At 49.1% G+C, this 12,186-nt stretch overlaps 1 protein-coding gene across 1 annotated transcript; it reads right to left on the reverse strand.

Annotated features, from left to right (window-relative positions):
- LOC104789237 lies at positions 9,510 to 9,923 on the reverse strand. Its single transcript, XM_010514966.1, has one exon. The coding sequence runs from the start codon at positions 9,921 to 9,923 to the stop codon at positions 9,510 to 9,512; it is 414 nt and encodes a 137-aa protein (XP_010513268.1).

Consider the following 12,186-nt stretch of genomic DNA (forward strand, 5'->3'; position numbering starts at 1 on the left):
CTCTACGCCCAAAGACGCAGGATAGCGATCTGCCAGTTCGTCCCCGGAGCTATTTGTAACTTTATGGCTGCCCTCACTGTAGCAGCCGAAGTCGGAGTCAATATTGGAGTTCAATGCTTTGAACAACTATCCAACTTTAAGTTATCAAAGAGTCTGCACCGCTGGGAAGTGAATATGAGGCCGGCGCACAATTTCCTTATTGGTAAAAGAGTGAGCAAATTCAAGAAGTGGATGAACCACTATTTCTACGTCCGCGTCGATCAGCACTCACTCGTTAACCCATTGGGTTTCCATCGGAGAGTGTGGAATGAAAATCCTGGTAGATTTTATATTTCCAGCACGTTTTAATTGACTTCGGCATCTCTAACCAGTTTTAACTTTTTGTGTCATGCTTCCAGATCGTCCATTTTGCGCGACGCGGCTAGCTCCAAACTATCATCCTGTCAGGGACGCTCTATTAGCTGGAAACAATCGTCAGTGGGAGTTTATTACCCGCATCCGTGTTGAAACAGCGATGGGCAAACCCAGGACGACATTCCCAAGTTTTGCTAGGTCACTAGGACGAACTGCGGAACCTACCGGAGCACGTGTCCTTGAATCCGACAGACTCCAGATCGTTCGCCGAGACACTCAGGCTGCCATTGAAGCCGACATCGATCCATCTCAAGGTCTAACCGAAGTCGATCCCATCCCGGACCAGACCAACTTCGACCCTATTCAGGCTTCTGGAGAAAATGTCAACACAGTCGATGTCGCGGAAGGAGATATTCTTCCTTTGGCCTTAGAGAATGCCAATCCTTCGAACGAAGAACAGGATGTCCCGCAACTTGAAGCTGGATCGAAAAGAAGGAAGAAGAAGAAGAAGCACATCGGAGATAACCCAGTCACTGAACCACAGCCGGTAGTGAACCGCAAACGCTCGGCGGAAGAAGCCGGACTGGAATCTGCCAATCGATTTCGCCTGGAAAGGAGAAATGATAAGACTGATCGCTTCTCCTATCATTACTTCGGAGACTACCCTCTGGTGACCAATCGCGAAGCCTCAGGCGAGCTTTTCCGAAAATTGAAGACCTCCAATCGAATCCTTCCGTCAGCGGATGAACTGGAATTCAAACAGGCGTTCCTTGATGTCGCCGAGTACCACTTAATGGTATGCCCTATCATTTTGTTTAATTTGCTTGAAATTTTAGCGGGCGAACTGACATACGTTCTTCGGATTTACAGACTGCCGCCAAGATGAACACGCTGACTCAATTATACGATAGGCGTGCCAAATCCAGTAAGAAATCTGGATTGGAGCTCAAAAAGGTGAAAGAATGCGTAGAGCAAATCCGGGTTGCCAGCGACGCCAAGGATGCGAGGATCAAAGAACTCGAGGCGCTTGTCGCCGAAAAAGATGGTATCATCGCCAACTCTGAACTGAGGATTAGCGAACTGAACTCCCGATCGCTTACTCTCGAAGAAGAGAAAGCCGAACTGCAGGAATCATGCGACAGGTTAAAGGTTCAGCTCAATTTCGAAGTTAAGAGACTTCGGAAGGATCGTTGGGATAAGGTCAAGGCCTATCTACTCGAACAGGGGAAAGTTCGTCCCCTGGAAGATCTGCTAAACCAAGCTTCCGGGATACAGNAGACTACCCTCTGGTGACCAATCGCGAAGCCTCAGGCGAGCTTTTCCGAAAATTGAAGACCTCCAATCGAATCCTTCCGTCAGCGGATGAACTGGAATTCAAACAGGCGTTCCTTGATGTCGCCGAGTACCACTTAATGGTATGCCCTATCATTTTGTTTAATTTGCTTGAAATTTTAGCGGGCGAACTGACATACGTTCTTCGGATTTACAGACTGCCGCCAAGATGAACACGCTGACTCAATTATACGATAGGCGTGCCAAATCCAGTAAGAAATCTGGATTGGAGCTCAAAAAGGTGAAAGAATGCGTAGAGCAAATCCGGGTTGCCAGCGACGCCAAGGATGCGAGGATCAAAGAACTCGAGGCGCTTGTCGCCGAAAAAGATGGTATCATCGCCAACTCTGAACTGAGGATTAGCGAACTGAACTCCCGATCGCTTACTCTCGAAGAAGAGAAAGCCGAACTGCAGGAATCATGCGACAGGTTAAAGGTTCAGCTCAATTTCGAAGTTAAGAGACTTCGGAAGGATCGTTGGGATAAGGTCAAGGCCTATCTACTCGAACAGGGGAAAGTTCGTCCCCTGGAAGATCTGCTAAACCAAGCTTCCGGGATACAGGAAACTGTACAATATCTGATCGAGAATGGGGCCGTCATTCCCGAGGAGCGAATCAAGGAGATTGACGAGAAAAAGACCGAAGCCAAAGAGACCATCAAGGCGATCAATGTCCTTGATCTGAATGAAAAAGACCTCAACATGTCCCCGGATCAGCTCGGCTATGGATTTCCTCCCCCTGGAACGACGGCTCCGTACTCCGTCCAACATCCGTATGGTTCTAATGCCGATAGCTTCCAGGCCAATTTGACCGGTGCCTTAGATGCTTAGCCGTATTTTTTGTTTTTGTTAAGTACCCTTGTAAAACATTACCGACCTGTTTGGCCCATTTTCTCTTTTGGAACTTAATTGCCGGAATATTTCCTTTTCATTGAAAAAGAAAACTGACAGTTTCAAGAAATTGCATTTTTTCCATTTCGCATGAAATATGGAAATTTGGAAAGGGTCTCACCGCCCAATACTTGTATAAATCAAACGGCGCTGTTTCCGAACTAAACAACTTGAGAAACACTTTCAATCAAGACAATGTCGAGCTCGATTAGTAGCGTGGAATCCTCGCTAGTTGGAAACGATGTCCCGACATTCTCGAGTGATGAAGCTATTGAAAGAGGGATGGCATACTACCCGAACATCCGAGCTCCCTAGATGTTGATGTTCCGCGTTAAACCGGAAGAAATGCGCGAACTGGAAGAATTTCTTCATGAGGTGGAAGATCGTCACACGGAATATCGCGATCGTCTTGCTGCATCGGAACAAGTACAACGAGATCTGCTACTCAAACTCGAGATGCTGGAACCTCACCCAAAGGATTGGATTACGAATGGGTTCGACAAGATAGCTGCTTTGCCGCCATGTCTTGTTGCGTACTGCAATGAATGCCGAAGGGAATCAGATCGGAGATCGACACACATGGACCCTGCCTTGATTGGTGACTTCATTCCAGGCAACGTTAAGCCGTTCTACATTAACCAGCGTGCAACCGATGCCGAGCTTGCCGAGGCCGATGCCTTTTTCTGTCAGGTAGCCACTATCCTCTTCTCCTTTTTGCTTTCCTTATGAACGACCAAAATTGGTCTTCTTCGTACTAACTCGTTGCTGATTTTGCGTATGCAGATTGAGGGTACGCACCAAGAACTGACTCAACATTTTCAGTATTTTCATATGAAGAGAAGCAGGATCGATCGACGGCTGAGGACTCTGGAATCCGAGATCGCCCTACTCAGGGCGAAAAGGAAAAGGACTACTGACCTGCTTGATGAATCCGAACAGAAGGCCAGATCATTGGAGACTCGTTCCGAGGACTGGGAAAAGACTGGGTCGCAACTGCTATGGCCAATGCCGAAGCGACTCAAGACGAGCATTCGCGAGATTGCTGCGAATGGCGCACCATTTTGGAATTAGGATGTTCCGTGTGATAATTTAATAAAATGCAGCTGCAATGTAGCAGGCGAACTTGAACTTTGCTTGTCATAAAATAAAACTTTACAGTAATAATAAGAGATTTATTTTGCTATTCTATTGTGTATTTAGTCACTGCTTTACTATTCGATTCTAAAAAAAATGTGCCTGAAGCGAGACGTCTCCCGGCTTACATCAGGCGATTTTCATTAAATGACGGTAAATCGATTAGGGTCTCGAAAGCAGGTTATGAATTTTAAACGAAGTGTGTTTGGTCGGAGAGCGAGATACTGGGCTCGGCTTACCTCCTTTGCTTTAGTCCGGATGTCGGACTGCGAAAATATTCTCTGGGTTCGGCTAACCGTTCCGTCCGAACTAAAGTTTGGGTGCGAAATAAATACTCTGGGTTCGGCTTACCCCAAAAATAAAAGAGCGGGTGCGGAATAAATACTCTGGGTCCGGCTTATCCCTACATATGAAAGTCAGGCGCGAAGTAATAACTCTGGGTTCGGCTTATCCTGAAAGATAGTGGGTAGTTATACTAGCTGATCACCTGGCCAGGGTGTCAATGAAGGGTGAATTTAGTGCGGACTAATAAATACTTAGTCCAGATCGGGTTGAGATATGACTGTATATATATATATTGTTGTTTTTTTTTTTTTTTTTTATAAATTTTAGGAAACTTCCTTTTTCCGTTTTGGAAATAAGGGACGCACCGCATTAAATGTGCTGGGCGGTCTTTGAGAGTTATTCTCGGGACCTAGCGAAGATTTCGCTGCACTCTGATTGGTGGATTCAGCGGCGGTTACTTCCCATAATCCTGTATAAATAGGATTGGGAGTTTGGGAGATCATTCTAACCTCCATAACTTTCCAAAATATTAAGAGAAAGAGATGGTGACTACTCGATCTGCGTGGCTAAGACGGGCTCGGGAAAGGATAGCCGCTGCGGCGAGTGGTTCCAACTGAACTGAAAAGTCGGAAAATCCCTCCGCCCAGGAGGGCGTGGAGACGTTCCGAACTCGCGCACCAATTCCTCATGTTGATATGACGGGTGCAGAAGGGAGCCTCGTGTGTCAGGAACTCCGAAGATACCGAGCTGGCCGTTATAGGCTGGGGGCTCACCTTATGGCGAGACGCCGTAGATTGACCGAATTTTGTCGGCTTTATCGGTTGGACGGGACTATTCAGGTCTTGAATGAAATAATCGCCGAAAGTTACTTTTTGGAGAAGTGGCGTATGACCGGGCTCCTTGCCGCGCGCGCGGCGTGCCAAGAGCTGGTGGCTAGTATGGAGATGCCTGTCCTTTTTGAAGCCGACTGTCAGCCTCTCGAAGATACTGCACACCCGCTTACTGTGGATATCTGGGCCTACCGGGCCTCTGTGGAAAGGTTAAGGCGGTACGCCAATTTTCTGGAGTCGGCTGGCCAGATTTTCCGTTAGAGGCACTTGGCTGAAGGCCCATGTTCCTTCTTGGAAGACCTGGCGTCAAGAGGCGTCGAAGTTCCGAGGGAGAGACTGGAGACCCTGAGGCAATCTCGTCAGTTCTGGCGAACCGAACTGGACAAGGTAACGGTGGAGGAACCGCTGGCAGATGATCTGTCAGGTCCACGGCCTCCACTTCGTCTGGAGGACCAACCCAGACGGTGATGGTGGAACTCTGACTGTTCCGAACTCTGATTTCGGATGGTCTTTTTCTATTCTCATCTAGGACCCTGAGTCGTTGAAGGGATTTTCTCCCTTTGCGTCTCTTTTCTCTGTTTTTTTTTTGGTCATCGCTCCAAAGCATGTAATGGGGATTGACTTAGCTTATTAAAACTTTATTTTAATTGGAATTATCAAACCGTGTAAGGGAGATTAAATGCAAGTGATTTTTCGAATATGGTCGATATGTTGTACACCGGCTTGTCGCCGGTCTGAATATGTTCGAAAATAAGAATAAGTTTTTTTTTGGGTCAAAACTTTATTAATATATTAGCTGTATTCGCTTAATCTTTGAAAGATAAGGAATTGCCTACGTACCCCGGAGTGGGGATCAAGCCAAGCGTAGTTCGTATTACAAAAGAAGGATAAATGGAGTTCGGAGTCCCTAAAACTCCTAGGTAGAGTCGTAACAACGACTTAGCTGTAGTAACGTTTCAAGTGGGCTGCGTTCCACGAGTTTTTGATCCGTTCCCCGGCCATGGTTACGAGTTTGTAGACACCTGGACAAACTTCTCTAGACACGAGGTATGGACCCTCCCACCGAGGGCCGAGTTTACCAGCGTTTACTTCCTTGGTGTTCTCGAAAACTTCTTGCAGAACTAGATCGCCTTCGTTGAAACGCCGCTGACAAACAGTCTTATTATAGTATCGAGCCGCTGCATCTTGGTAGTGTTGCATTCGAACTAGAGCTCTGTCGCGCAACTCTTCAGCAAGATCGTTGTGATCGATCAGCATCTTGTCATTAAGTTCGGGATTATCGACCATCATAGTACGACGAAGTGTCGGGACTCCTGCTTCGGCCGGGGCAAGTGCTTCGAGACCGTATGCGAGAGAGAAAGGGGACTGTCTCGTGCTTCGCTGCGGGGTTGTGCGGTATGACCATAGTACACCGTCCAAGTGGTCTGCCCATGCTCCCTTCCTTCGACCGAGTCGTTTCTTGAGTCCATCGACGATTGACTTATTCGTGGCTCCAGCCTGACCATTTCCTTGAGGGTACCGAGGAGTCGAAGTGCTGAGACGGATTTGCCACTTCGTCAGGAAGCGTCTGGTGATCATCGAGGTCAATTGGGTGCCGTTGTCGGTGACAATCTCATATGGAAGTCCATGGCGACATATGATGTTCTTCCATATGAAGTTCGTCACGTCTAAGGATTGGATCCTCGTGAAAGATTCCGCCTCCACCCACTTGGTGAAGTAATCGGTCAGCACCAGGACATACTTCTTGGATTTTGATGCCGGAAAAGGTCCTATGGCGTCCATGGCCTAGCGCATAAAAGGATATGGAGCTGTCACGGTATTTAGCAGTTTTGGCGGGACGTGCCGCATTGGTCCATGGTGTTGACAAGCTTCGCATTTGGCCGCGAAAGTTTCGCAGTCGGCCATCATGGTAGGCCAATAGTGTCCATCCTTTTTGATTTTAATGGCGAGTGCGCGTCCGCCAGAATGGTTGCCACCCTCGCCTTCATGCACTTCCATCATGATACGTTCGGCTTCGTCCCGAGTAACACAGGTAGGGAATACTCCCGACGCACTTCGGCGAAATAGTTCACCGTCCAAAAGGATGTACCTGGCACTTCGAGCCTTCAGTCGTCGAGCTGCCCATCGGTCCGTCGGGACGATGCCTTCGGAGATGTAAAGTTTGATCTCAAGTTGCCAATCCTCCAGAGGTTTGGCGATATCCGTCATATCTTCTATTGGCTCATCGGCTTCCATCGGGATTGGGTCGTCGTTGATGACGGCGATCTGGTTGTCTGGATCAATGCTGGGAGCATCGATGCATTCAATTGGAATGGTACGCTGTAACTCAGGGTCGGAGCGGTTTGCCAGAGCTGCGAGGGCGTTGGCTGATGCATTCTCGTTCCGTGGGACCTTCGTCAGAGAGAAAAATGTAAATTCTCCGGACAACGTGCGGACTAACTGTCGATATGCTCCCATTCGCTTGTTTTTGGCATCGAATTCTCCGCTGTACTGGCTGACTACGAGTTGGGAGTCACATAAGACCTGCAGGTGTTTGACTCCAAGTCCCTGGGCTAACCGGAGTCTCGCGAGAACGGCCTCATATTCGGTTTCGTTGTTCGACGCCTTGAAATTGAGCTTTAACGCCTGCTCAAGGATTTCACCGCTGGGGGATCGGAGGATGAGTCCCACTCCGGATCCTTGGTTCGTTGACGAACCATCGACGAACATTGTCCATTGCTCTACCGCGGGGGTGGGTCGTCGAGCTCGGGCGATAGTTCGGTGATGAAGTCAGCCAGAACCTGCGACTTCAGACTTGGGCGAGAACGGTATTCGATATCGTACTCGCTGAGTTCGACTGCCCACTTTGCCATGCGTCTGGATTGGAGAGGACTATGGAGGATGGTTCGGAGCGGTTGGTCGGTAAGCACGATGATAGAGTGCGATTGAAAATAGGGTCACAGTTTCCGTGCTGCGACGATCACTGCAAGGGCCAGTTTTTCCAGCGTGGGGTATCGAGATTCCGCGTCGTTTAGTGCTTTGCTTGTGTAGAAGGTAGGCTTTTGGTCTCCGCGGTCGTCTCGGACTAACACCCCGCTGACTGCCGAACTGGAAACCGAGACATAGAGGTATAGTGTTTCGCCGTCCTCCGGTTGGACTAAAACTGGGTGACAAGTCAGATATTCCTTCAACTGCCGAAAGGCGGTCTCGCATTCTTCGTCCCAGTGGAAATCCTTATTTCCGCAAAGAAGTTGGTAAAAGGGGAGGCACTTGTCCATTGATCAGGCGATGAAACGATTTAGAGCGGCGATCCGGCCAGTTAGGCGTTGTACTTCTCGCTTGTTGGTCGGTGATGGAAGTCCTAGTATAGCTTCGATCTGTTTAGGATTCGCCTCTATTCCCCGTTCGGTGACGATGTACCCCAAGAATTCTCCAGAAGTTACTCCGAACGTACACTTCGTTGGGTTTAGTTTCATCTGGAATTGATCCAAGATGTCGAAACACTCTGCCAGCTGTTGGACGTGCTGTTCTGCGATCAAAGACTTGACCAGCATATCGTCTATATAGACCTCCATAGTTTTGCCGAGCAGATCTGCGAACATCATGTTTACCAATCGCTGGTAAGTTGCTCCGGCGTTTTTTAATCCGAACGGCATCACTTTNTAAAAGGGGAGGCACTTGTCCATTGATCAGGCGATGAAACGATTTAGAGCGGCGATCCGGCCAGTTAGGCGTTGTACTTCTCGCTTGTTGGTCGGTGATGGAAGTCCTAGTATAGCTTCGATCTGTTTAGGATTCGCCTCTATTCCCCGTTCGGTGACGATGTACCCCAAGAATTCTCCAGAAGTTACTCCGAACGTACACTTCGTTGGGTTTAGTTTCATCTGGAATTGATCCAAGATGTCGAAACACTCTGCCAGCTGTTGGACGTGCTGTTCTGCGATCAAAGACTTGACCAGCATATCGTCTATATAGACCTCCATAGTTTTGCCGAGCAGATCTGCGAACATCATGTTTACCAATCGCTGGTAAGTTGCTCCGGCGTTTTTTAATCCGAACCGCATCACTTTATAGCAATAGGTCCCCCTATCTGTGATGAATGCCGTTTTCTCACGGTTGGCCGAACTCATGGCGATCTGGTTGTAGCATGAGAAAGCATCCATAAATGAAAGCAACTGGTTTCCAGCCGTGGGTTCAACGAGACGATCTATGTGCGGTAAAGGGAAGCTGTCCTTAGGACAAGCTTTGTTGAGATCAGTGAAGTCCACGCAAACCCTCCACTTGCCGTTTTTCTTTTTATCCACCACCGGGTTAGCCAACCAATCAGGGTACTGGACTTCCATTATTTGATCCGCCTTGAATAGTCGTTTGACTTCGTCTTGGACCGCCTTGGCTCGATCCGGGCCCAAACGCCTGCGTTTCTGTCTGATCGGCTTGAATGTGGGATCGATGTTGAGCTTATGGCACATGACTTCGGGACTTATCCCGACCATGTCTTTCGTTGACCAGGCGAACGTGAAAGCCCGAGATTGCAGGAAAGCGATCAGCTTAGTCTTTATGTGTTCGTCGAGTTCAGCCCCGATACCGACAGTTCGCGAGGGGTCAGAGGGGTCTTTATTTGCCTGTATGATCCGACACTCTGGAGACTTGAGGCGATCCCGCTCCGGCTTTTGGGGACCGGTAAGGTGATCCCCGCTCTGTAATTGCTATGCATCCTCCGTCTTTCTCTTCTTCTTTTCGATAACATAGCAGACTCGAGCCACCCTATGGTCGCCGTAAAGTGTGCAAATTCCTGTGGTGGTCGGGAATTTGAGGCAGAGGTGATAGGTCGATGGTAAGGCATTCATTGCATATATCCATGGTATCCCCAAAATAGCGTTGTAGATTGGTGGTGCATCAACGACTGCAAACTTAGTCTTCCGGGTCACTCCGTCGGCTCGTACTTGCAGCTTTACGTCGCCCATCGACATCTTAGCGACCCCATCATAGCCCATCAGCGGTCGAGTTTCGGGTCTCAGTTGGTCTGGTGTGACGCCCATTTTCTCTAGCGTTTGCCAGCATAGTACGTTGACGGTGCTCCCCGTGTCAATCAGGACTCGTTCAACGTCGAAGTCGCCCATTGAGACTTCGATAACCAAAGGGTCCGAATGGGGGTGCTGGATTCCCTTGGCGTCCTCCGAAGTGAATGATATCGGGTCCAAACAGAGTGAAGGCTCTCTCGGAGCTGTTTGGAGGGTGTAAACTTGTCGTGCCCTCTTCTTCAATGCGCGGAGTCTGCACAATCCTCCGGTGGACCAGATATCATGGTTATTCGTCCACGGGGAGGGGAATTGGCCCGCTCCGGGTTTTGCCCCCCTGGCGCTTGGGAGGGCCAGGCAGTTCGTCTACTTGGGGCGCCTCTTCTTGGTGGTTGACGGGTGCTTGGTTGGCCGGCTGTTGGACTGCGTTGGGTGGTCCGTTGTAGCCTCGTCCGCCGCCTGCACCACAGCCTCCATTAGATCTTCCGCCACGCCATCCCCCTCGGCGACCTCTGCCCCCACGGGCGCTTTTTGGCTGATAAGTAGCTTCGACTTCGCCAGAGAGATACTTCGCGTACAAGTAGTTCTTCAGGTGGACAAACTCATGTGTGGAGTGACCGGAGTACATGTGAAAATCGCAGTAGAGTTCCTTCGGGTCAGACGGCTGCTTCTCTTGATCGTCCACCTTGGAGACTGCGTGGATGACGCCTTTTTTCGATCCTGAGGTTCGTGGTGCTTGCGGGGTTCGTGGTGTTCGACCCGATTTTTAGCCTTGGGGGGATGCGACGGTTGTTCGTCGTTAGTTTTTGCGGCTATTTGAGCCTCCTCTTCCTCATCGAGCGCGAATCTGGAAGCTCGATGCAGCGCGTCGTCAAGGTCCTTGGGTTCCTGGATGTTGAGGTCCTTTCGTAATGGTGATCCGGGGATCAAGCCCTTTCTGAAGGCTGCCATTGTAGCGTCCTCCGGGACGTTGACCTTTGTCAGCTTCTCCTTGAATCTGTTCAAGAAGCTGGCGATGGGTTCTCCTCGTTCCTGGGCCATCTCCCAGAGATCCGAACTTGTTACACCTCGTTCGATGATGATTCGGTAGTTCTTGAGGAAAGCTTTGGACAATTGGTCGAAGTTGTCGATCGAGTTCGGCTAGAGCCTCGTAAACCATACCAAGGCAGGGCCGGAAAGGCTATCGATGAATAGCTGACAGCAACCGGCGTCCCTCTTTTCGTCGGTGAATCGTGCTTTTGACATGGTTGCCAAGAAGGATGTCATGAACTGGACCGGATCTTTGTCTCCTTGGTAGATCGGAAGCTTCAGCTTGACATTCGGTACGGCAGCCCGCGTTATACGTTGAGTGAAGGGTGACTGCCGAGTCACCTCGACAATCCTATCGATCTCCGGAGCCGTGCTGATAGCTCGATGGAGGAGCGTGTTCATGCCGCTAATTTGCGTCTTGATTTCTTCGAGTTCGAGGCAGGGTCCGGAGTTCGCGAGGCAGGCGACCGGGGCGGCCGAGCTCTCGTGTATCCGCAAATTCGGATTCATCGGTCGAATACTCGACGTGGTATGAGGGGGAGGATTCCTCCGCTCGAATTGTGCGTCCGGAAAATCGAGACGACGAGTGAGACCGCCTAAGTCGAGTGCTGGCGATTGTCCGGCAGAGATTTGCAGTGGGGTTGTCTGAGTTACGACGGCATCGACTCTGCGGTTGGTGTCGGAGATCATCTGGTAGATCTCTTTCGTCATGGAGCCGAACAAGATTTTGAAGTCCTCCATGGAAACGACCTGTGGGTTCTGGCATGCGGTTTGCTTCGGGGACTCCGTTGACGATGGAAGACATTATTGCAGGGCTTCTTAGGGAGATTTTCTTAGAGAGTAACTTTTCCTAGAGACGATTTGCATCCCCACAGACGGCGCCAATTGTAGAAACTAGGTTTCCACAATGAATTTGTTTTAAAGGGGAAACAAATTCAATAGGGTAATCTCTCTAGAAAATAGATCTAAACCTTGAAATTAGAAGTAAAGAAGTAAAACTCAAAAGAATTAGGGTTTATTGCTAAGAACAAGAGGAGAACTCGATTATTGTATTCGATTCTGTATATCTTACAATGGAGAAGTCTCCCCTTATTTATACATATTCGTAGATCGCATAATATATTAACTTTCCTTATCGGACGAAGTGAGATATGGAAAACTGCCTTATTGCTTGAGTCGGCCGCCGCACCGAAGTGGAAGTCGATTTCTTTCTCTCCAAGATTACACTCCATCCGAATTGACTTCTTGTGACCTAATTGAACCCTTAACCGGATTCCCGGTTAAATAGTCAATTAATATTTCTGGTTTAGCTCGGTATGTCGGGGGTGCTGAATCC

The sequence above is a fragment of the Camelina sativa genome, chromosome 5 (assembly GCF_000633955.1).
Source record: "Camelina sativa cultivar DH55 chromosome 5, Cs, whole genome shotgun sequence".
Lineage (NCBI taxonomy): Eukaryota > Viridiplantae > Streptophyta > Magnoliopsida > Brassicales > Brassicaceae > Camelina > Camelina sativa.